This window comes from Notolepis coatsorum (genome assembly GCF_963971535.1).
Source record: "Notolepis coatsorum genome assembly, chromosome: 7".
In the NCBI taxonomy this organism is placed as follows: domain Eukaryota; kingdom Metazoa; phylum Chordata; class Actinopteri; order Aulopiformes; family Paralepididae; genus Notolepis; species Notolepis coatsorum.
The window spans coordinates 36,506,456-36,533,038 of record NC_140171.1 but is presented as its reverse complement, the minus strand read 5'-3'; the positions used below and the strand labels follow the sequence as shown (position 1 = coordinate 36,533,038).

General features: G+C 43.8%; 2 protein-coding genes across 3 annotated transcripts in view; one reads left to right on the top strand and one right to left on the bottom strand.

Annotated features, from left to right (window-relative positions):
* Positions 1 to 5,982, bottom strand: part of pds5a (PDS5 cohesin associated factor A) — a 131,235-nt gene extending 125,253 nt beyond the window's left edge. The window contains exons 1-2 of the mRNA XM_084319029.1: positions 5,869 to 5,982; positions 4,824 to 4,973 (exon numbers count right to left, since the gene is read on the bottom strand). Of these exons, the coding sequence (XP_084175155.1) occupies positions 4,824 to 4,937 (114 nt within the window). The 5' untranslated portion in view covers positions 4,938 to 4,973; positions 5,869 to 5,982. The remainder of the gene's footprint in view (positions 1 to 4,823; positions 4,974 to 5,868) is intronic.
* Positions 5,983 to 11,077: 5,095 nt separating this feature from the next.
* Positions 11,078 to 26,583, top strand: part of n4bp2 (NEDD4 binding protein 2) — a 32,587-nt gene continuing 17,081 nt past the window's right edge. For both annotated transcript variants that reach the window (XM_084319061.1, XM_084319060.1), the window contains exons 1-9: positions 11,078 to 11,418; positions 12,043 to 13,042; positions 13,162 to 13,286; positions 14,145 to 14,233; positions 15,028 to 15,104; positions 15,222 to 15,362; positions 16,527 to 19,297; positions 24,615 to 24,700; positions 25,069 to 25,114. In XM_084319061.1, the coding sequence (XP_084175187.1) occupies positions 11,148 to 11,418; positions 12,043 to 13,042; positions 13,162 to 13,286; positions 14,145 to 14,233; positions 15,028 to 15,104; positions 15,222 to 15,362; positions 16,527 to 19,297; positions 24,615 to 24,700; positions 25,069 to 25,114 (4,606 nt within the window). In that variant the 5' untranslated portion in view covers positions 11,078 to 11,147. The remainder of the gene's footprint in view (positions 11,419 to 12,042; positions 13,043 to 13,161; positions 13,287 to 14,144; positions 14,234 to 15,027; positions 15,105 to 15,221; positions 15,363 to 16,526; positions 19,298 to 24,614; positions 24,701 to 25,068; positions 25,115 to 26,583) is intronic.

Sequence of the window (26,583 nt, the reverse complement as noted above, 5' to 3'; positions counted from 1 at the left end):
GCCACCAAGCCACTCCAACTCAGTGTTTCCCCTACCATTGCCCCGCCAACGGGACCCCCCGCCCCCCCTGAAAAAAATTATAATCACAGTAATGTTGGCGAGCTAGCTAAATTATATAAAAACGAACTGGATAGTTGATATATGAACTGGATAGTTCATATAAGCCATTCTCCCTTTCTGTGTGTGTATGTGCATGCCCGACCCAACTCTGGTCTTTGGAAAGTTTGATATTTACTGAGGATGGCCAGACAATGTTGATATTTAAACTTTACTGCGTGCATCTATGACAACACTGTTGACACCACGTATCCGTGACATGCGAGTCCCGCGATAACACTAGTAGTTTTGGGGGGCCTACCACCCCCCCTGAAAAAAATCCTAGGGGAAACATCATACAGAACGCAGCGGCTCATCTGATCTCCAACCTACCAGAGTCAGCCCATGTAACCCCACTTCTTAGATAGCGGCACTGGCTCCCCATCGCCGCACAAATCCGCTTCAAGGTCCTTGACCTGGCATATCGTGCAGCGAAGGGAACGGCTCCCACCTACCTCCGGTCAATAGTCACTAGTCTAACTACACCCTCCGCTCTACATCCTCTGGCCGCCTCAGACCCACTCTTATCCGAGCTCCGGGGGGGGGGGGGGGGGGGTCATCAAAGAGAAGCTATTTCTCAGTCCTTGCTTCACAATGGTGGAACAAACTTCCTACCAGTTACGACAGGCCAAAAGTTACCAATTTTCCACAGTCAACTAAAAACACACTTCTTCAATCAATATCTGAAATGAAGGGGGGGGGGATACAAACCTTCGTACTGTCTTTTACTATCATGCACTTTACCACTAAATAACCTTCCTTGTCTACATTACTACCAACTAATACTATTATGTCTTTACTACTATGCACTCAAGACTGTAGCACTCAAGTTTCAACACTGTTTGACGAACATTGTTACTCAGCTGAAAGAGTTGTAACCCTCTGCTGACCTGTTGTACAGAACTTGTAAGTCGCTTTGGATAAAAGCGTCAGCTAAATTACAAAATATAAATGTAAACAACTTGACCGGATTTGCTTTTATTTCTCAAAAGGTAGACACATGAAATGCTAAAAACAAACATGTACCTGTGACTCAGAATTGTCTGTTTTGTTGAAATCGGTACAGCAGTTTATGCTTCAGAACTATGATATCTAGACTAGGTCCCCAAAATGAAAGGCTGCTGAGCAGCCTGACACCTGGGAGGAATGGTGGTGTTGACAGCGGATGACAGGGACAGCAGTGGTTGCTAGCTTACTTATAGGTAAGATTGTTGAAACTAAGAAGTTCTACTCAAGTGAAATATCCCTTTAAAGGGGCTTCACTTGCGTGAATCATTTAATAAATTGTACTTGGTGGCTTTATGGCGCTTCACTTGTGTGATAATTTCACAAATTCTACTTGTGGTGTCTTTAAGCAGCTTCACTTGTGTGATTAATTTCATAACATATCCAATACATGATCAGGCTGGGATGTTTTAATCAAATTCCACAACAGAGAAGACAACTGGCCAACAGAGCAAGTGACTTAAAGCACAACTTATGGTCAACAATAGTAATGTGGCTGTACTGAGGCAGAATGTGTAGCAGGGGCAGGGCATTGTTGAAAAAGAGCTAACCTTATCAGAATTCCTTCATGAATAAAAGTTTTTAAAATATATATATTTAAAAATACTTCCACACAGAAGGAACAAATGGGGTTTGCCAGTGCCACGGCTAACTCAATGTTTTTAGATATTCAAAAACTGCCAATATCAGGCTAAAATAGGGTATTGTTTCATGAGAACTTCCTGAACGATACAATTCAATACCAAAAGCCACAAGTAACACAACAGAACAAGAAGCCCTTTTCATACCCAGAGGAGGGGAAGTAGGGTTTGTTTTAATACAGAAACACAACAATCCTTTTTAATAGGCCAGTCCCATCACCACGCCCCCTTTTAACCAATTGGGCATGAAGACACACCTCCATGCCCAATTTCAGCCTCCTAGGGTGCCGGGGACATTTTTATGAATCAATCGATAAGAGTGATCTATAGAGCTGGTGGTCACAGCTAAAAATATTTATATCTCAATCGTTTGACCCAAAGGAATGGTGTAACTCTATTAGGGCTGCAACTAATGACTAATTTGGTAGTCGACTAATCTGCCGATTATTTTTTCGATTAGTCGACTAATCGAAAACCAATGTAAACAACAACAAACAAAAAAAGATTTTTTTTTTTTTTTTAATTACCTATCTTTGTGAAAGTGGCTTCTCAGCTCTGGTCCAGCTGAAGACAGAGCAGAGGAACAGATTGGACATTGAGCATGACCTCAGAGTTGCTTGTCTACCATCACCCCAGACTTTGAGACTCTTGTCAGGACCAAACAACAACATCATAACATGATGATCCCATAGCAAATTAAAATAATGACTCATGAAACATTTGAATTTGGATCTTTAAGCCACTTTAAATGAAAATGTATTTGAAGAACAATACAGCAATCACTCATAACAAGATAAATAAATTAAATAATACAAATTAAAGTGGAAGTGTACTTTAAATAACTTTTGTTTGCTGTGTGTGAGAGGAGTCCGTGTGTGTGTGTATGTGTGTGTCTTACTCTGATCGCTGTGTGAGTGAGAGGTGTGTACTGTGTAATTTGTGTATGCGTGTGTGTCTTACTCTGATCGCTGTGTGTGAGTGAGAGGAGTGTGAATGTGTGTGTCTTACTCTGATCGCTGTGTGTGAGAAAGAGGAGTGTGAATGTGTGTGTGTCTTACTCTGATCGCTGTGTGTGAGTGAGAGGAGTGTGTATGTGTGTGTGTGTGTCTTACTCTGATCGCTGTGTGTGAGTGAGAGGAGTGTGTATGTGTGTGTCTTACTCTGATCGCTGTGTGTGAGTGAGAGGAGTGCGTGTGTAATGTATTGTGTGTCTAGTCTGATCATCATCTCCTGCAGGGGAACAATGTTTTCAATGTCCAAAATTTGCTATGGGATCATCATGTTATGATGTTGTCTGGAACCCTGAGAAGCCACTCTCACAAAGATAGGTAGTGCACAAAAAAAAAAAAAAAAAAAAAACTAAATAATTTTTTTTTTTTTTTAATGACTAATCGACGCAACAATTTCTCGTCGACGATTTTTTATAATCGACGTCGTCGATTATGTCGACTAATCGTTGCAGCCCTAAACTCTATACTGTGTAAAGATAATGCACCGGGCCATTGCTCCATATTGGTTGCTACGCTATTAGTACTCTGGCTCTGTACTAGCATGTTTCGGGTATACTTCCATGAGTAATGAGAAAATACTGTTTAGCCCAGTAGTAGAAACTGCTTAATGCATGTTTACCAAGACCAATAATTCTACGGTACTCGTACCTTTAACTCTCAAGGGACCTGCCTCCCCTCCATTCCATAATCACAAGAGGAAACGCTGAAGGGCCAGCAGGTATTTGAGTAGGCAAAATGCAAGTGAATGAATATGGCATGACTAGGCTTGGGGCCATAGGACGATATTATCGTATGGTGCATGTGGCCACGACCATGGCCCTCACATGTCAACAATAACAATTACTCAACCCCTGTTGTGAATCTTGTGCTATAGTCAGTTTCTCTTTCCCTTTCGCTTCACCGGTTAAGCACCTATCAAAAGAGGTAACGTATGTGAGCCTATGTTCTGACCCTGTATACAACGTTACCACATGTAGGCTAATTTAGTGAGGAAAGATGTGAGCACTCGTTGGCAAAAGAATGCAGGACAGTCAATGGTGGTGAGACTGTACGAGGGCAATTGCTATAATTGAGTCCATACAGTTGAAAAAGGAAATGGTAAATACATTGTGTTATGTTCAAGAATGATGAAACCAATGTTAGCTTCAGGGTAGATCTGTGTTTACTTGTCTCTTAACTTCAGATTTGGGGCGAGTCCCGTGATGAAAATAGGGGTTCTTAAAAAAAATACAACGGAACTTAAATGACTGCAATATTATCCATGCCATTACTATTTACTACCTGTCATTTTATTAAGAAACAATACAGCCAATGGCTTTTCTGCAAAGAAATAATGTGCTCTGGTTAGAAGAACCTGTCACACCACCACTATTCAAGCCTGTCTAAGCTCAACTGCTATAGAGTAGTTAACAGAACCCCCCCCCCCCGTTGGGAAAGAAACAGTGTTTTGTACTTAAAAGTTAACATTGGTACGGATCCCAATGAACAACGTTTTCGTGTGCCTGAGATTTTTCACCTGCAAAAAAACTAAAAGTACCCTAGATCAATGGTGCCAAAACATTGTGACATGAGCAGTTAAATTGCATCAAAAGAGACCAATAGATTCTTAAAAGGATATCTGCTTTTTACTTTACTATGTGCATTGCGAGGGACAGTGCGCCAATACTAAGGAACAATACTGTCATAAATATGGCAGCTCCGTTCTGTTTACAAAGTCATAGTGTGAGAAGAATAACATAGCCATTACAGAAAGCACCTATGTTATAAGCAGCATAAGAGCTAGCCCCACGGATTGGAGATGTTGTTGACAGTATCTATAACAACACCTCGAATCTGTGGGAGACTATGAGAAAATCCAGAGCAGACAGACTTCATCCACCTTGCTTCCTGTCCCCCCTCGTCTGTTTACATGTTTACAAAGTCAGGAGGTGTTGGCAACGTACCAGGGGCTGGACATTGATCTGTGATGATGTTCAAGAGGTAACTATGTATAGAGAGGCAGAAGAGATTATGGTGGGGTTGATGCTTGAGAGCCGGGGACAGACTGACAGCTAGAGATCCATTCTCCTACCTTCAACCGTTTGACCACCTCATCGTTACTGATCTTGTCCGTGATCTCCTTCACCCCTGGCGGATAGACGATCTTGCCGTCCCCCGCCGGTTTCTGCTGTTGCGGGAACTCCATACTCGTCGAATAACCCACACGGTCCTCTACTGGCCTCTATAGGTGAGAAAACAAAAGTTCAACACAACCATTCTACGGTTACTTCTCAAAAGCCACATTTTAAGCACGATTCTCAAGCTTTCAGTGTTAATTTCCGAGCAACAAACTGAGAGAACAACAACGGCACATTGGTACATATAGCGATATTCCACCCAGAGAGAGTTATTCGACAGTAACCCAAATAAAATCCAGCATTGTGCACATTAGCTTGGATGCTAGGCAGCTAAACATACGCTCCACATTCATCATGTCTTACTAAATCTAATGTGTGTGGGGGCACGACTACGTTTTCCAGCAGAACCACGCGAATAATACAACCATTATGGAAATACTTTGTGAATCCTGAGTCCAGTCGTTACATACCCCTGCTATATAGGTAGCTTGTTAGCTAACTGCAGTGCATACATCACTAGCAATTTTGCGGGAGGGCAGCAGCAAGGGGATGCTAGCTAAGCTAGCGGCATGCTAAGCTAACTGGTTAGCATACAGTGCTGGCCTCTAGGCCGCAAACTAGTCACAGATACACAGATCACATCAAGCAATGCCCGAGCTACAAAGAACCAGAAAGGAATGACCCAAAAGTCGTTAGTTTAAAATAGCTCTTCTCGTGGGTCAATTCCTGCATTTTCTAAACAGACACACCAACTTTGTGAAGTAGTCAAATCAAGCTGTTTTACTTGTTTCTATCTTTTCCAACTTCAACACATCGCTCCCCTCTGCCGCTAGTTTACAGGCAAAGGGCTGCTACCAGAGCTGCTCCTCTCTCACCACGAACTTGCCCCCACACGGATGATTTTGAACATCCTAATGAATGCCAAAGGACCCTATTTTCATACACAAACTACAAGTAAAATCTCCAGGCAATTGATGCGCAATCCGGTTCAGTATTTACCTCTCAAGTGGGCCGTTTAATTCATTAGTATGACACACAGGTTGGGTGTCTAGTTTCGACACAAAGCTCTCTCTCTCCACTGTGTGCAGTTCGAATGCTCTCTCTATGTCTGCGTGAAGACTGGATGCAGAGCGCCCCCCTCGGTCTGGCAAAGGCACTGCAACGTAAAATGGATGTGGCGGGAGCGGGATCAGACTGGAGAGCCAACCAGCATCTCGGCCAGTCAGTCAGTGCCTCGGTGTGGGTGGAACATGTCCAGTGCACAGTGGTTTTAAGTAGTCGTGTACATATAACTAGGTCTGCGATGAGCCACAAGACACATACTACCATAGTATACGTCAAAACATTTTACAGTGTACAGTTTTGCTTGTACAGTTGTACAGTGTCCCACCCCACCCACCCAACCACCTCCGTACAGTCCCCCCCCCCCCACCCCCACCTACCCTCCAATGTACAGTTTCTACGTCAAATGTATATACTCTCTTTTCTGGACTCTTTTGGTATCACAAACAGTACTGTATTTGCAAATCTGATATGTCATAAATGTATAGATGTAGCAGTACTGTCTATCTGTATGTCGTGTATGTCATATATGTTATGATGAATTGAAAATGGGGGACCCTGATGTAAACAAGACGAAAGTCTTTCTCTGGTCTGCATCCCCTTAACAATTGTATGTATTGAGCTGTACTGTACTGTACCCATTCTGCAATCTGTTAATAAAGTTTTCAATCAATCAATCAATCAACACTTTCAGCGCCTTTGATTAACATTGATTTACCCCGTTGAATGCCACCATCCACTTCAATGTTAGCATTAAAAACGCCTAATCTATGTTTTAAATTATGGCTATGTGTCTAATCTGCCCGTCGCTTATCAATGACTCGTTTGCAGTCAACATTGTCGAAACGGATTGTTTTTTAATCGGTTCATATCCTTTTTATAGCATTTCGAAAAGCTATTGTTCTCTCGAAAATTTCCGGGAAGATAGAAAGATTCCCTCATAAACGCCATTTATTGGAATATTCTCGAATACACATTGTCATTTGTCGGCCTATTTATGAATAGTTTTCAAATAAACGCTAGATTATCGATAGTATATGTGTACGTATGCACGCTATAGACGCGAGCTGAAAAATCGATTCTCTCGTTCCCGCAAGATCACACACACACACACACATGGCACATAGGGGACACGCCGTTATCTCAGTGAAAACAGCTCCGATTACCCCAAGACTGGTAACATAGACTCCTTACCTTGAATGAATGAATGAATGAATGAATGAAAACTTTATTAACAGATTGCAGAATGGGTACAGTGCAGTACAGCTCAATACATACAATTGTTAAGGGGATGCAGACCAGAGAAAGACTTTCGTCTTGTTTCCACCAGGGTCCCCCATTTCCAATTCATCGTAACATATATGACATACATGACATACAGATAGACAGTACTGCTACATCTATACATTTATGACATACCAGATTTGCAATTACAGTACTGTATTTGTGATACAAAAAGAGTCCAGAAAGAAAAGAGTATATACATTAGGCGTAGAAACTGTACATTGGATTGGGTAGGTGGGGGTGGGACTGTACATTGGAGGTGGTTGGGGGGGGGGGGGGGGGGGGGGGGGGGGTAGGAGTGGGGGGGGGGGGGGGTTGGGTGGGAGTGGGGGGGGGGGGTTGGGTAGGAGGGGTGGGTGGGGACTGTACATTGGAGGTGGTTGGGTGGGGGGGGGGGGGTGGGTGGGTAGGAGGGGTGGGTGGGGGACACTGTACAACTGTACAAACAACACTGTACATTGGATTATTGACAAGACCATACTTGGTAATTTACTGTACATTGGCGGGGGTTGTGTTCGGACATTTACAGGGGCCAGTTTCGAGTTGCAGTCTCCCTTAGGTGTTTTTTGAGAGTGTTTTTGAAAGTGGGTAGTGATTCACATTCCTTTACAGCTTTGGGTAGGGCGTTCCACATTGATGTGGCATAATTGCAAAACGTGTTTAGTCCCTTGTTTGAGCCGAATCTGGGTTGAACATGATTTGTGGAACTCCCTCTGGTGTTGTGGTCATGGTATTCACTGACCTTTGGGAAGTATTTCGACATGTACATGGGTACCTTAGTAGTGTAGTGCATCTTGTAGACCAGGCCCATTGCAAGTTGCTGTACTCTGTTGTCTACTCTAAGCCATCCTAGGTTGTCAAAATGGGCAGGGGTGAGGTGGGTTTTAGGAGTAAGGTCAATACAAGCAGTAGTCTGACCAGTTTGTTTTGTGATGTTTGTAATCTTGTTTTTAGTGCCTTTGAGGTGCTTTGGTACCATGAGGTGCAAGCATAGTCGTAGTACCCTTGAATGAGTGCTCCTGTTAGAGTCTTCAGGGTATTCTTGTTTACCAGAGACGAGATCCGGTACAAGAATCTTGTTCGTTGGTTGACTTTTTTTTATTACATTGGTTGCCATTTTGTCACAGGAAAGATTTGCCTCTAGGTCTCTAGGATGGAACCCAGGTATGTAATTTCATCTTTCCCTGTGACAATATTGTCACCCACTGTAACAGAGAAGCCGTCGGCCTTGCTGAGTTTGTTATTTGAACCGAAGAGAATGGACTCTGTTTTACCCAGGTGTAATAGTTTGTTATCAGCGAGCCAGGTGCAGATTCTGCAGAGTTCAGAGCTGAGGGCTTTTTCAACCTGCAGAGCTTGTTCCTGTCAGAGACCAGCAGGGCTGAGTCGTCCGCGAACAGGAACAAGTTGCAGTCACAAGCTGATGACATGCTATTTGCATAAATTAGGAACAGTATATGCTTCCTTGTGGAACACCACAGCTCACTGGGAGGGGGGGGGGGGTAGTGTACCGTTTACCTCCACCATCTGTTCTCTCCCCTCCAGGTATGATTGCTTCCAGCTCACTGATAAACTATCAAAACCAATTGCTTTTAGCTTGTCAATCAGAATGGAGTGATTGACAGTGTCGAAAGCCTTTTTGGAGGTCCAGCATGACCATGCCGCAGTATTTGTCCGCGTCCACCTCATGTTTGATGTGGTCATTCAAATAGAGAAGAAGGCATGTGTCAGTGGAGTGGGATGTTCTGAAGCCAGATTGGAATTCATAGATTAGATTTTTTTCTGCAAGGTACTTTTCGACCAGTTCGTAGATTTTTTTTTCCATGACTTTCGAGATGGAGGTAAGAATAGAAACAGGGCGGTAGTTGCCTGGGTCAAATTTGCTGCCTTTTTTGTGCAGGGGGGTCACTCTCGCAATTTTGAAGTCTTTGGAGACGTGTCCCTGTTTTATGGAGAGGTTTATTATGCGTGTGATGACTAGGGTGATGGCGGCTGCTGAGTCTCTGAGGAATTTGGAGGGGATATATTGTCATGGCCAGTGGCCTTGTTAGGTTGGAGGGCACTCAGTTTTTTGAGTACCTCAACTGTTGTTACCATTTCAAGTTTGAAGTCGTCTTTGTGGACCCCTAGGTTTTTGTAGTAGGCTAGGATGTGTTCTGCCCCAAAATGGCCCGAGTGGGAGGGTAGTTTATTAACCAGTGTTGTGGCTATGTTTGTAAAGAAAATGTTTAAGTATGTGCCCACATCCAGCTTGTCTGTGATGAGAGTGTTTTCTGTCTTTATGTTTATGTTTGTAAATCTGGTTTTTCGTTTTTTGCTGCAGCCTAGTTGGTTGTTGAGTAATTTCCAAAGTTCACAGGGTTTGTTTTTGTTTTCCTCAGTTTTGTCATTGATGACATTTTCTTTTGCGGATTTGATCATGGTGTTTACATCGTTTCTTAGTCTGTTTCTTTGTAATTTTAGTTCAACCACGTGGGCTTGGAGATCACTGTCTGAGCGTTTGGCAAGCTTTGACTAACTTTTATGAAGTTCAGAATTTTTTTTGTGTTTTTCATAGCGGTCAGTATTTCTGAGTGCATCCATGTCTCAGCGTGTTTTTTAACCCTGGTGGTTCTTAGGGGGGCCATGTTGTAATGTTTTGAATCTGGTTTTAAATCCAAGCCATGTTTCTTCTCAACTAGTGTACCACTGAGCTCATCTGACAAGTCCAGGCTCTCCAGTTAGGCCTCGCTAGAGTAGGTTTTGAGGTCCCTAGATGTGACTGTTTTGTGACAGCCGGCCTTTTGTTTTAGCTTTTTGCGGGTACAGAATATCATATAATGATCGCTCAACCTGCATGCTATCACCCCTTTGTTGGAGATCCTGGATTTGTCAGAGGTCAGAATGAGATCAATTGTAGTTTGTGTTGAATCACACACTCTTGTGGGTTAGGTGATTAGCTGGCTGAAACTGTGCAGATCACAACCTACTGAATGCCTTGAAGATGGGTGCTTCTTTACATAGCATATCCGTGTTCCAGTCCCCAATACGAATGTTTTCTACATCTTCAACCCCAGCTAAACACCCATAATCAAGTGTATCATAAAAGCCACTGTTCTGGCGGTCTATAGATTGTGCCGACTAGTACAGATTTAGCCCTTCCGAACAAAATTTCAACCCATACAGTTTCAATTGCCTCATGATTCAGGTCAGTAGGCCTACGGTTAATGAATTTGGTATCTTTATGTATATACACGCAGACACCACCTCCATACTTGTTCGGTTCCTATCATTTCTGACTATTGAGTAGTTTTCTATTTCTATCTCTGGATCTTTCACTGATTCGTCAAGTTTTGTTTCAGAGAAACATAGTATGTTTGCCTTAATAAACAATATTGTCTTATTTCAGCCAGTTTGGGTCTTAGGCTGTTAGTGTTCAGTGTTCTTTATTATTTTTACTGTATGGAGCACAATCTCAGGGGCTCATACAGAACCAAGCAGTTCACTGTAATGTACATTATATGTGACAAATAAAACAAAACTTGAAACTAGAACTGTCTGAGAGGAGAACCAAAAGCAGAACGTTCTTGTGTAGAGAAAACACTTCCGGAACCTTAAAGGGCGTAACGTCTGGAGTAGGGTATATCTGCAGAGACAAGGTACGGACACCGACGCCCCGCCCACGCACAGTAAACCCGAGTACAAGCCCCGAAGCCCCGCCCAGACGTTGGGCTTGCGGCTCTGCAGATATACCCTATTGAACGTCTGAGCTGTTCTACCGCTTGGAGTGCTGTTAGTTAAGTACATTCATGTACCCTGTTTTGCTTTCGCTGTCCTACTAGTGTCAGACAGGCAGACCGCAAGTTGTTTTTAGCTTTCTGGCTAGCTTCACAAACTGCGCGTCTGCTGATGAAAGCAACAACAAGGCTAGGCGTCGGGCACACCACGACACGATGCCACGGAAAAAGAAAAACGGACTGAGTCCAGCGAGAGGAGGACCGGGGCTGTCAAACGAGACGGCTAATAATAACGTTATTAACGTCTCCACGGGTTACCGACCCCAGGGAAGTGTCGGCACCATGGCGAGTCACTTTACCTCCAGGACCTTGCCCCAGACTTTACCAGATTCTGAGAAGGAGACGGTCTTCCGAAGCATGGAGGAGATGTTCTCGCATTTGGACCCCGAGGTCATTTACATAGTGCTTTCCGAATGCGATTTTAAAGGTAACGTTAACCCGCCAGCGATGAGCGAAAACATTGGAATCCGGGGGGGCCGCTCGTCTCGGCTTGCTGCTAGCCAATTTTCGGATTGTGAATACTAGCTAACCAGCTAGCTAGTTTGTTGGCAGATACTTTTGATAAGTTACCAGATTGGGTGCGATTGGAGAGAGGGTGGGGTTTATTTAACTTTTTGGCACTGGATTTGCTTGGGTGCTGCAACTGACAGGTCCCACCATGATGATCAATGGCCTATCTTATTGATACATGTAGAAACTTACTCATAAACAGTTGCACCGCAATTGTGGTCGTTGTTTCATATAACATTTGACCTGACACTCCCCCCCCCCCCCAGAACATAACATTGAAGGGCACGAGTTAAACAATAAGTACTCCTCAACACACCATGCTGCAGGCAGCAGCTACTACCAGGCAACAGCTACTATTTCAGTGTCACGTATTACACAATGTGGACTTAGTGCATGTGAAAGTATTTTGACCCTGAACTGACTCTTCAGTGCAGTACTGTAGATGCATTTATGACATTATGTACATATTTTCCACCAAACAGAATATAGTTAATCTCCCTCTCCCTCCCTCTCTTTCTATGTCTCTCTGTTCCTCATCTAGTTGAAAATGCAATGGACTCTCTGCTGGAGCTCTCGGTGGCTGCTGAAGGTGCAGCCCCCCTCCCTCCCCGTGTGTCTGGCTTTGAGCTCACCGCTGCAGTCCTGCTCAACCCCCAGTATCATGAACCTCTAGTACTCTCCTCCTCCCCTAACCCTACCCCCCCTCTGTCAGAGGAGTTTGACCAGCTGATTGACCAAGAGCTAGAGACACTGACCACTCGGCAGTCACAAGTTAAAGAAGAGCGAGGTAGTGGTCTGTATCTCTCAGCTGCTGCCCCCCTGTCCTCCCTCCCTCCACCCCCAATCCTGCAGCAAGCCCTCCCTGAGCTGCTCCAGTCCAGCTTGGAGCCCGGAGTGACACAGGCCTGTGAGGGACAGCTACGCCCAGGACTGGCCTTGGTGGGGCGGACATCTGAAGCTCTTTCCTCGCTTGACCAACTCAGCTTCTGGGGAGAGGAGGAATTAAAGACGCAACACACTGTAATGGACTTCAGTCACCTGACCTCAGAAACACCTGCAACCATATCCAACCCTCCTCTGGACCTGGGAGCCTCCGGCCGCCCCTCTGCCTTCCAGCTTTATAAAAAGCAAAGCCAATCATCCACCCCCACAGAGGAGGCTTGGGTCACAGCATCAAGTAGGATAGTAGGAGGGGCAAGGTCAAAGGTGAGCACCACAAGTCAGGAGCCACCTAGCAACCTGACATGGAACACTGATGCTCCAGCATTCTGTCCCCGTGTCCATGGAAGCCAGGTGCCGGCCTTCATCACCCCTGTGGCATTAAACCCCTCCTCCTGGAACACTCAAGCCAGGCCCGCCTCTACCTGGCTGGCCCACAGACCTGTCAGTCAGGCGCCTCTCAAACCATTTGCTACTATTCCTAAGTCTTGGGCTGTGCCTCCTGCCACCCGGGGCCCAGTCCACAGTAGGCTCCGTTTGGAAGGAAGGGTCTTGGTGCTTCTGCGAGGCCCTCCAGGATCCGGCAAGTCCACTTTAGCCAGGTATAGATGCTGGCATAGGATGGTGTGTACTCTTCAGTAGTATACTATTATCAAGTTACAGTTAAGAACCAGTTGTGTGTTGTGTGTGTGTGTGTGTGTGTGTGTGTGTGTGTGTGTAGGGCTATGCTGGAGCATAACCCAGGTGGGGTGGTGTTGAGCACTGACGACTACTTCAGTCGCCATGGAGAATATCGCTTTGACAAATCTGCTATCGGAGAAGCCCACGAATGGAACCACAGTAGAGGTGAACACACATGTTTTGAGAGTGTTACGATTGTTGCTTTTCTTCTGATTTCTTCTGTTATAAGATTAGATACAAATGTGTTGTCATTATACAGCACAAGTACAGTACAACAAAAAAGTTTGGCATTCAACCAGAGTGCAAATGTAACAGTAAAGTGCAATAGTAATATACAATGTACAGGTGATTAAACTGGGTATACAATATATAAATAAGTACTACTGAGTAGATGTGAGTATGTACAGAGTTGTAATATTAATGTACAGTGATGCAAATATAAAGACACTATGGTCATAGTCATACTGGTCAGCAGTATAACTAGTTAGAGTAGGTAAGGGATATGTACAGATATAGATAGTATATCTACAGATATGCAAAATAATTATGTGCCGGTATGTACAGACAGGTGGATAGTACTCTGTATGATAGCATGTATAAGAATGCTGTATATACTGTATATATATTAATAATATATATGGTTGCATAATATATATACAGTATATACAGCATTCTTGTGCTATCATACATTATATGCAGGTGTATAAGTAGGTATATAGGAGGATTATATGCAGGTATATTCAGACAGATATGTATATGTATATATGCTGTAAATATATCATGTATATATTATAATGAACATGTCTTTATTGTTGTGGCACAATTCTGGTATTGAGAATCATGGTATCTCTTGGTATCGTGTCGAAGTAAACATTCTGGTATTGTGACAACATTTGTCATGACTCTGCAGATGCATTCAAAAGGAAAAAAACATTTTCTTCAATACAAGTTCAGTACATTTTCTTTGATCAGAGAATGATGTCAATCTCTCTTTCCCCCCCAATCTCTCTCCCTCTTTCTTAGCCAAGGAGGCTTTTGAGAGTGGCACTAATCCAATCATAATCGACAACACCAACATGCAGGGCTGGGAGATGAAACCTTATGCAGCTCAGGTGAGTCAGCTAACCAGCATCACACATGGTAAGCTCACTATGTGCTCTACAAAAATATTAGTGAAAATGAACAACTCTCTCCTAACTCCAAAATCTAAGAGTGCTAAAACCTTTGATGTCATAAAGTATAAAGCCTGAAGTTGCTCCATAGACAATTAATTTGGAAAGAGTTCATAGATGACAATGAGAGAACATTCTTAGTTCATAGGTACATTTTCTCTTTCAGAACTGAGAACACTACTATAGAATAAAGCTCATTTGGATATAAAAAAAAACAAAATCCACTAAATCAGTCTCCCATTCATTGTCAATGGAGTGGCTCCAGACTTGATACTTGATGACATCACAAGTTTCATTCTTTCTTCCCCGGTTTCTGATTGAACTGCCTTGAGTTGTGGAAATATCATTAGAATTTGAAAAGTGTTCCCCTTTAAATTGTAAATAGTCCTATTCAGTTTGTTCTGTTTAGCTAACACAGTGTGGCCAGTATGGCTCTATACACTCAACCAAACAAGCGTATGGAGATTTGTACACTCGAGCAAACATGAATTCAAATGTTAAACTTCAAGATGTCACAAGACTTTATAGGACTTGTGGTATATGGTACAACATTGTTATTACATGGAAACATTTAGCCATGATGGATGGCAGGATGGTTCAGGGTATTGTATAGCAATGTAACCAAATGCATTCTACACTGACCAGTGGTTGTACAGTAGCTAGGCTAACATTTGCACCAGTGTTTTTTTGTTTATTTTTTAAAGCATCTTATCATGTAACACTGTGTCCTCTAGGCTGTGAAGCACAAGTACAAGGTGTTGTTCAGAGAGCCTGACACGTGGTGGAAGAGCAAACCCAGAGATCTCCAGAGGTAGGGGAGTTAGTGGCTTGCAATGGGACGGAGATCGTTTTTGAAATGTACAGTAGAATATGGTTTGTTTTTATCCCGGTATTATGTGTGCGTGTGTTTTTGTGTCCGCATGTGTAGAAGAACCAAGCATGCCGTGCCAGTAGAGAGGATCCGGCGCATGCTGGACGGCTATGAGCGCTTTGTCTCGGTCCAGTCCATCATGGGTTCACAGCCACCTGAGCGGAAACGGCTGCTTCACCAGGACCGAACTCCCTCACAGTGAGTCCTACCAGCCTTCTGTCTGCTCAGAGTTTTTTAAACTTCGATTTTTTTTTTAATGTTCGAAGCTTGTGCCATCGAACGAAGCTTCGAAGTATTTAATAAGACAGCCCTACTGTGAAGCAAAGGTTATTTACTGCGATCGGTCTGTCCTCCCGACCTCCATCTCCCCCACTTCATCAGTGACTGTTATGTATGTCTATTACCTTTATGGCCATGGCACATGATGTGATTTGATTCCTTGACTTTAGCACAATTACAAAGACAAATCAGGCAAAAACAATGTACGCATAAATGACTGTACATGCAGGAAAAGTCCCGAAAAACTCCAGGGGCTTGTTGGTGGCTTTCCCTTGTACAGCAGTTTATATAATATAAAGAAAACGCCTCTGTTCATATAATATAAAGACAATTTACTACCCGCCTGCCACAGCCGTCCCTCCCAACCATCACAATCCCTCCCCTCCTAACACTCATGTATACACATGTTCACATACACACATGCTCACACACACACACACACACACACACACACACACACACACACACACACACACACACACACACACACACACACACACACACACACACACACACACACGCACGCATGCATACACACAAACACGGAAAACTAAGAACAGCAACACAACACTTAGCAGATATACTGATCAATAATGTAATCAGACTTAAGAAGAAGGCATGGAGAGAAAGTTTTAGATTAGATTCTAATTTATTGTCATTATACAGCACATAAGTTTGGCATCCAACCAGAGTGTAAATGGGTAATTTGCCTATAGGGTCATTTGAATTTAAATCAGATCAACTAATCTTTGATGTCACACCAGTGTAAAGCCTGGAGCTTGCAAACTCATTAAATCTTATTCAAAATTGTAGCTATACTGTATATTATGGTAATGATATCGGTTCCAAACCAGGTATTCCCTATAAAGCTAGATATCACAGATTGGGGGGGCAGGACAGACGGTTCTGTCTCATTTCTGACTGAGTTGGTTATTCTTCACTATTATAGATCAGACTGTCCTAGGACATTGGGATAACATTCAAAGCTGTAATTCTGTACTGTTCCCCATTTCAAGTGCTAAACATTTACACATCAACCAGGTGTGTCAGCTGTAACAGTTAGTCCCTTCTTGCTTTCTCTAGATCACTTTCCTCTGAAACTGCTTGTCCTGACCTAGTCGGAGAGCCCGGATCGGTCCAGGGATCTGAGATGTCCCACCCCCAGCTCCTCTCCTCTCTTCCTGACGTTTCATCTGTGGGGCGTTCTGGGGAGATGGGAGGTCCAGGACACAGCAGCCACAACTCTACTGAATCCCTCCATCTCCTCCTTAGGGAAAGGGGCCAGGAACGCCCCTCGCTCCCTGATCAGGATGAGGAGATGGATTTTGGGGAGCTAGATTCTGAACTGGATGCTCAGTTAGAACTGGGTTGTCCAGGTATAGATCAGGGAATTCCAGACTGTATCGTGGAATCAGTGTTGAACGAGGATCACCATGTCGACGATGAGCTGCCAGTGGCTTTCTCCATGTCTATTGCGAAGAGAGAGAGGCGAAGCAGGAGGTCGGACTTTAATAGGCTGGAGCCTTCTGATCTAGTGAAAGATACTACCCAATCAGACAGAGAGGCACAGGTAGAAGTCAGAATGGAGGGGGTGGAGCCTGTGGGAGAGACAGGGAGGGCTGGAGGAGAGCGAGGGAGGCCGGAGCTGTTGGATTTTGTAGGGGACTGGCCTTCCGAAGGGGGACTGGAGCAACGGGAGGAGGGGAGGAGGAGGAGCAGGAGCAGGCCCTGCGATCAGAAGGGTGAGCAAGAGGTAGAGGTGGCAGAGGAAGCAGGTAAACGTGACGACGGATCAGAAATGCTTCCAGGACCCGATGTGACTGAGTTCCAGAAGCTTCTTGATCTCATTCAGACAGGCGTAGATTCCATGTCCTCCGCCATCTCGCACAGCTCCGGGGAGGAAGGAGAGATGGGAACGGTGGACATTCAGGAGGAGTCCCATAGCAATAGACTGAACAGTACTGAGAGAGACCAAGATATAGACGGGGGTAACAGCAACAATAGAGCCGAATTACCAGACTGTGTCTTAGACTGGAGGGCAGCTGATAAATCCCCTCAAAGTGTAACGTTTGAATCTGGAGCGGGTGAAAGTAGAAGCACAGAAGGGCTTAATAGAGAGTGCAGTGACCATCACACCTCAGGGGTCGATATGGAAGCTGTCTCTGTGGGTTTAGGGTCTAAGACCTTCAGTGGGTCTTACCTCACTGCTGACTCACCAGATAGCTTTGATATATTGGAGGCAAAGGTCAGTCATGATACTGAGGGCAGTCGGAATAACAGTGAGGCCAATGGGGGTCATACTGGCGAGGACTCTCTTATTAGGGCCCGTGCAGAAGCGGATGTCAGCCATATTGGTGAGCTCAGTCAGAGTCCTGTCTGTCAGGTCAGTGTGGAGGCAGATAGCAGCGGCTCTCTTATCGGAGGCAGTCAGGAGCGAAAGCAACGCCAGAGTCGCAGGTCTGGGAAACAGTGCAAGCTGGCCCTCACCTTCACTCAAAACTGCCTCTCCTCTTCACCCAAAGACGAGCCCCAAACCGCGGTCCAAAGTCTTCACACTGATCCCAAAGACACCAAACTTGATTCTAACCCCGAGACCAAAGCAGACCTCGGCTCTATCCCAGAACCCAACTCTCAGTCCCCTACCCCTATGGTTGACGCTGGCTGCTCCACCCAGACGGAACCCAGAGACTTCGCCCTCCTCTGGCGCCTTGACCACCCTGACGAGACGGTTGTCGCTCCCAGTGAGGATCTCCTTGAGAACGTCAATGTCGTATCGGGCAACCCCTTCCGGTTTCTCCCAGCGCTGTCCTGTGTCGTCTATGCAGCGGTCGCAGTTCAGCCTTCAGGCTGCAGCGAGGTGCACTACCGCGTGGTGCATGAGAAAGGCACACAGTTGGAGGAGGAAGAGCTAGGAGGCGCTAAAAGCAAGCTGGAGAGCCTGCGCATCCTCAGCCGACACTTTAAGCTGGTGTGTTTTGATACATTGGAGGACCTGTATGACAAATGCCACCAGGACTTGGAATGGACCACCAATCTGCTGCTGGACTCTGGAGAGAAGCTCTTCCGGGATGACGGTGGTGAGGAGGAGGAGGAGGAGGAGGAAGAAGAAGAAGAAGAAGAAGAAGAAGATGGTGCTGGGGATGAAGAATATTTTAATACACTCTCACTGTGCGGGAGCGTAGACCACACTGAGATGTTTTCTAGGACGCTACACAAGATTCACTCTGAGGATGGGGCGAATGCAGAGCCACCTGGTGGTGAGAATGTCAAAATACATGAGCCATCTGATCCAGGCTCCTCCAGTAGACTGGTTAGTGTGCCCGCTGGGGGCTCTGATCGTTACACTGGGTCAACGGAAGGGTCAGTTGAAGACGAGAAGCCGTTGAGGGCACCAGGGATGATGGAGAAGGGCCTGGGTGGTTTTGGAAGTCTTTCACTTTCTGAACTTGTATTCAGGAAAGCGGATGATTCTCATGAAAAATTGTGCTCCGATAAACCCCCTCAACCACTACTCAGTCTGCTTAGAGCTGTGCGAGAAGGAGAAGAAGAAGGAGGTGAGGTCAGTGAACAGGAGGTGACAGCAGAGACGCGCAACTGGGGACTCGACTCGGAGGGTGTAGCTTGTGAGGCGAGTGTGGATGTCAGGCGGGAGAACGGGGGAGATGAAATCGCCATGGTGGACGAAGTGACCCGCTCCCTCCTGGCTCAGCTGGAGGAGATGGAGAGGAGAGAGGGAGAACTGAGGGAGGAGAGAAGGAGCAGACATCTGGACATTCAGAGTTTGGAGCTGAAACTGCCCACGGAGCTGGCAATACAACTCACAGAACTATTTGGCCCTGTGGGAATAGACCCAGGTAACCTTCTCTCACTCAGTCTCTCTCTCTCTCACACACACACACACACACACACACACACACACACACACACACACACACACACACACACACACACACACACACACACACACACACGCATACATACTCACACACGAGATATGTTTTGCACACAGACAGATTTATTGCCAAATGACCATGCAATACAGTTATGGAACTAAGACAAATTCCAATCAATCATGTTGATATGGCAACAAAGTATTGAATCAGATACTGTAGGAGTAGGGATCATGCTATTCCCTCCCATTTATAGTCGATCAGTTTCATGGGTAGCGACACAAGCAGCATGGCTAGGAGCAGTCGTTGCAGGGAGTAGTTTGAAGTCGAAAAGGCAACACTAATCAGCCATCGCTTACCACCTATTCTGTGATGAATTGTCAGTGCATATGTCACAGGATCCCTAGATCATTGGCTGAATGCTACCACTGCCTAGGAAGATACCCTTCTGTTATGATGATTTCTCTAATGATGATGCTGATATCTATAACACTCAAATCATTTTATAATCGAAATAATTCAAGGATGATTAAAGGATTTTAATTTAGGCATTTAATAAGCAAACAAGCTTGTGTCATCGTAGGCAGTAGGAGGATGACAATGAGGTTACAGCAACAGCCATACTGTATTTATACTGTAGAACAAACAAAATATCAGTTTATGAAACATGGAAGTAGTCATCTTTTCCTCTCTGATAGACAAATGTCCTTGTCACGCCATCAGCCTTAACTCATTCAGCGCCAATCACGGTATATTACGTTTTTAGATCGTTTTTTAGATTTGAATATTCTATACCAGGGGTGTCAAACTCATTTTCACAGAGGGCCACATCAGCATTATGGTTGCCCTCAAAGGGCCAAAGACCGTATAAATGTTAATGTAATGTAAAATAAATGTAGCTACACATTTACATATTGTTAAACATGGTGTTTCTGTATTTATTACTTATTCAAGTTATACATATTGCATATTCATTTGCATAAATGTAAAAATATATGTTAGCTTATGTTATTTTAACAAATAATTTTAGTTTATCAGAACCCCATATTACTCCACCAATCAATGATCAAACCATTCAAGTAAATAACAAAGAAGAATATCATCAAATACAAGCTATGACATTAAGTTTGTTCAAAACCTTTTTGTCACAGTCAAGAGGGGCAGAACTAACAACTGTGAGCTGCAAAGAACACGTGGGACAGATGTAGCAGATGTTACAAAAACAAATGTTCAACATACATGTATGTGTAATAACTAAGGCTGTCAAAGTTAAAGCTTTATTAACGCATTAACCCACAATTATTTTAACACTGGTATTTTTTAACCCAATATTAATGTAAAAAAAAAAAAAAAAAAAACTTTTTTTTTTTTTTTTTTTTACCTGAGCTCTTGGGGGGCCACATCAAATGACGTGGCGGGCCAGATTTGGCCCGCGGGCCGTGAGTTTGACACCTATGTTCTATACACTCACGGACCTCAGTGTTATCATTGGAACTCATTCAAAGACAGAGTGTGCAATGCCGGCCGAATCCTGCTAGGTGGCAGTATCGCCTACCCTTTCAAACCTTATTTCACACTGTGTGTTATATTTTATATGGTCCGGGCGGAGAATTTGGACCCGGGCAAGTGAAAGGCTTCATTTGAGCAACTTGGAATATTTTGTAATTGGAATATTCATTTTGGAATACCTCCTAGCAAAGGTAAGGACTATATGACGTTAGGGGTGTAACGGTACGCGAATACGTACTGTACCGCCTCAATGTGGTCCTCCGGTACAGTACGCGCTGTGCAACAAACGATTTTCAACGGTACGGAACCTTTTTTTACTGAACTTAAATCCCCCCGGCCCTAATATAACGTGCACAACTAACAGGATGTTGTTTGTTCATCCCACGCAGCACGCAGCTACACTGAACGAGAGCTGTAATTCAGCATAGCATATTAGTCTTAGTATGGCGGGTGCAATACTAACAAGCCAGAGCTAGAAGATGCTCCCACAACATTCAAGTCTCCCGTTTGGGATCATTTCGGATTCCCAGTTAACCACAATAATGGACAAAGACTGGTGGATCGCACTAAAGCCACGTGCCGGCTAGCCCCTTTCGTGACTGTGATGCACACTTGTGATGCAAGACTTTATCACTAATTTGAAATGGCATCACCCGAATGTGAATATCACTGGTACACGGAAGAAGCAAACCCAGCTCCCCGTGACATTCAAGCAGCATCTCGCTATTAATTCAGACCGGGCCAAAGCAATAACAAACGCCATAGGTGTTTTTATAGCAGCAGATCTGCGACCATACTCCGTTGTCGAGAATACTGGGTTTAAGCACATGTTAAAAGTAATAGAGCCCCGCTACCTAGTTCCCTCTCGTCCGTATTTCAGCCAGCAAGTCATACCAGCTCTGTATAAACATGCCCCTTTCGTGACTGTGATGCAATCCCTGCCCCTGTATTCAAGCAGGGCTTGCATCAGTCATGAAAGGGGCTCTGTATAAACAAGCACACGCTACAGTTGTCCAAGGCATCTGCTATAGAATAATCTTCAGATTTACTTTAAGTGTTATTAGTAGGTTACAGCAGTAAGCATTAGTTTGCTCAGTAAATTATGGCCAATTCGTTTTATATTGTTTAATACAGTTAAATAAATAAATAGATAAATGAAAAGCAATTTCTTTTTATTTCTTCACCCCCCCCCCCCCCCACCCACTGTACTGAAAATAATACCGAACCGTGACTTCAAAACCGAGGTACGTACCGAACCGTGGATTTTACACCCCTATATGACGTCAACCTACCCAACCTCCTCCAATGTACAGTTTCTACGTCAAATGTATATACTCCCTTTTCTAGACTATTTTTATATCACAAACAGTACTGTATTTGCAAATCTGGTATGTCATAAATGTATAGATATAGCAGTACTGTCTATCTGTAAGTCGTGTATGTCATATATGTTATGATGAATTGAAAATGGGGGACCCTGATGTAAACAAGATGAAAGTCTTTCTCTGGTCTGCATCCCCTTGTATGTATTGAGCTGTACTGTACTGTACCCATTCTGCAATCTGTTAATAAAGTTTTCAATCAATCAATCAATTCAATCAAAAGAATTTACTATTTGTATCTGCAAATCCCAAACCTCATCAGCCGCAATCAAAATGGGGTAAAACTTTTCAGACGCACCTTTTCCGGCAAACAATTAATTCAGTTGAGTCGTATCGAGTTCAGATGTTGTTTAATTGCGATCCCATCGATCTCCAAACATAGGATGCACAACTCAAACGAAAGCGAATGAACAAATTACAAAACAAACTGCGAATATTAACGTGCTAGTGGTGTGGTGTGGTCGAAAAACTGTATGATTGCCCCGTCTTTTCCAAATCAAAACTGCCGTTGTTCCCGGTAGACATCCACTTTAACACCTGATAATTACCACCTGATAATTATCATTAATCAGCTAACCATTAGGCCTACCATTTCCATACCAATAGGGGGAGCAATCATTCCAAATAACCAAAATGATTTTGTTTCATTATAAATATATACACAATATAGAATAAGTTTAAATCTAAATATCAACACATGATGGTCAAAAAGAAAACATTTAAATAATAAGCAATATGGCTCCAACACTATTTTTGACATGTTGGACTACAAATAGTGTCTGTCAAATGAGCCGGACTATTTTCTCCATAGCTATAATATAGAATATACAATAGATCCGCAAAGATCGTGAAATGTTGTGAAAATAGCCAGAGATAGAGCAGAGATGGGCGCTGGCTATGGCGTTGAATGAGTTAAGGTAAATTTTTTATTTTATCAAAATGTTCTCCCATTTTCTATTTTTCTCTCATCCCAATTTCGTATTGTCCAATTCTACCCTCCCCTGTCTCGAACGCTGTTAGGCCATGCCTCCCACTGGCCGGCTGCAATGTGGACGAAGCCTTGCATCACGTGTGCCCTCTGGTACACGAGGAGGCAGCCGTCGCATCTTTTCACCTGCACAGCGCGATCTCTCAGCGGCGAGGGTCTGCATGGGAGGGACACGCCGCCCCCGTCGCTTCCTGATTCTGCTGCGCATGCGCACCAACCGACCTGTAGGAGTCGCTGTCCACAACGTCCGATCCCCACCCACCAGCTTCCCACCCCTAACACTGCCAATTGCGTTAGTATGAACGACCAGCCAAGCTGGTAGCAATGCCGAGAGCTGGGCTCGAACCCAGCATCTCCTGCATTAGTGGCGAGCGCCTTGCCCACTGCGCCACTTAGCCGCCCAGGTCAATCTTAAAGGTTTGAGTAGAATTTTCCAAAACAATTATTTGTAGACTACAAACTTAGTCAGACAACATTATAAACTTAGAGTGTGCCCAAACCTCGCAATACAGAGCATCTTACGTTTCACTTAAACTTTTAGTAGTAGAGTATATTTAACTTCACTTGAAGGAGAGAAAGAAGGGTTGAGAAGCGACACAAGGATTTAGCAATCTTTTGGATTTAAACCCTGCAGCAGTGAAAGCTCGACAGGAGAGGAGCTCAGAGGTCCAGACCAGCAAAAGTATGTTTGAGCGATAGCGGCTACATTGATGTGTCGGATAGGAAATTAAGGTATTACTGTCCGTTGGTTTATTTTAAAATTACGACCGAACGTCAACTCTGTCTGTCCAACAAATGGATACTAAACAGGCTAGACACAGCGGATCAATGTAGCACTGTAAGCACTCTACATATATTACGGAAAATGTCCAGTGTCATGAATTTATTAGTCATGGGAAATTTCCCATCACCGCGGCAACCCCTAGCACTGTCTCCTTATTCCAATACATGATTCCGACAGATCCACATTGTTGGCAATTCACATCATATACAGTTGTTTTAACGGATGTATTGATTTTAAATGCTCAAAAAACGTCATGACTGTTGCACTTGACTATGTTAACGTATGCTAGCACTGAAATGTATGCCAATGTATTAAGCCAGAACGTATTTTTATTTTTTTTTATATATTTTTAAAAATATTATTTTTTCTTTTTCGTTTTATACATAAAACAAGACCATCGCAATACAGTAGTAATAATAATAAGACCTCACAATACCACAACAATAATAACAATAATGACCAGAATGTCTTTATGAATAGACTTAAAATGTCTTTCTTTATTTAAAATGTTTACACATATAAAACAAATCGTCATATTGACCTGCCGAATCCAATTGAATCGGGTACAGCCCTAGACCAAACCAAGCTATTCAGGTTAACCAGCACTCTCCCTTCCAGGCGCATGCTCCTCTGAAGACTATGCAGTGAGTATGGACCTGAACCTGGCCAGGCTCCTCCACCACAAATGGAAGGACACCATTCAGGTGAGAGCCGTAGATCACCATACAGCCATATTTGGTCACGGCTAGAAGGTATCTGTACTCTTCACCCGAAAAGGTGTTTTATAAACCAAACCCCAAACCGTAACCTCACTGGAGATGTCATGCCCCACCGTAACCTAAAATAGAGAGGAAAAAATACATGATCATCGATTTCTGAAGCTATAACGCATCTCAACAAAATACGGATACCTTCTAGTCATGATCACCAATAGAACAGTCTGATACTATTCAAGGCCATAGAACAAAGAGTTTTACCTCCTAAGGAGGTGTGTCCTAATCATCACAATACCCTGTGTATGTGTTTGTAGCATTTTGATGACCCTGAATGACTGTCAAATCTGTCTTTACAGGAAAGGCAGAGGCAAGCTGCACTGTCCTACCATTTGCTTCAGGAAAGTGAGTACACACAGACTATCCAGAGTAAGATAAAATAATAGCATCCACATAACTTGATCAAATATTGTGAAGTGCATTTTTCTTTTTTGTACTTTTCACATTTTTGGGTTACAATTCCTCCACCCTAGCAGCTTTTTCCCTCGCTGTCTTTTAATTCAAGTCAAGTATCGAGTGTTCCTTCATGAATCCCCTTTGGGAAATGCAGGTGTCATGGCAGCACATGGGGAGAGGGGAGGGGGAGGGGGAGGGGAGGTACAGGCAGGATATGCGAATCATGAAATCTGAAGAATGGAATACCTAAACGATATTTCATGTTATAAAGATCAGGAGACAACTTCTAAGTACAATATGATGGACAAATATGGATCCATACAAGTATGAAGCATAAAAGTAAAGGGTGAAGTAGAAGTGTGAAGTCTCCAAGTGTCAGGGGTGTTATCTTCATATATTATACCTAATACAGACAAAGGAACCTGGGTGTTGGTCAGTATTACACCAGGTACATAATTCTTATGATATGCAAGTTAAGGTAAGCCAGATTTACACTACCCAAGGCCATACTGACACTATGGCGTACATGAAGTTCATATTAAGGCCTTGGCAGGTTCACATTAACACATTGAGTGCCACGGACGCGTTTTGTCGTTAGTTCATGCCGACCTCCGAGTGCCCCCGATGCTATATAGCGTTTTTTTTTTTTTTTTTTTTATTGGCGATTTGAATTCATATTTCATCAATCGAGCCTCGGGTTAGTGCTGCAGAGTCTCTCTGAGCTCAATTGGGAAGATACCGCCCCCTATCGTCTCTCCCTGTGTAACTGCACCCCATTACTTTACACTGATTCAGGGGGGGGTGGCCAGCTTGCTCATTTGACTTTTCCGTCAAGCCAACTGAAGGATCGATTGTGCTCGCCGGCCCGGAAAACGCGTGGATTATGTTTTTACAGGACCCAACACTGTAATCAATAAGCGTGATCGATATTTGGAATGGCGATCAGGAATTGGAATAATCTTTTTGGATAACATTTTATCTCAGGTAAGGAATTTATTTTACCAGTCTTAGGATAATCAGAGCTGTTTTCACCTATATATCAGCATTTGCCCTATACGTGTGTGTGTGGCTGTGATTGCTGATGAGGAAATGAGAGAATCGATTTTTCAGCCCGCCTCTATAGCGCGCATAAGTACACAAAAAAAAAAAAAAAAAAAAAAAAAGATGGCGCCGCTACGTCCGGCTGCCTGTCTGTGCGCTCCGTCGAGACTGTGCATACTTTTGTTAATATTTATAGTTTTAAGAGTTTTGTCTGTACCAACAGTAGGTGCAATTAATGTGTATGACCGTCACTAATAGACATTGGATTACGGGAAACTTACCGACTGGATTACTCTCTGGATCAGCTCTCTGAACCGCAACAATGGCCCGTTGAGATCTTGAGGACATCAGGACCGGATCTCGCCCCCAGGGACAAA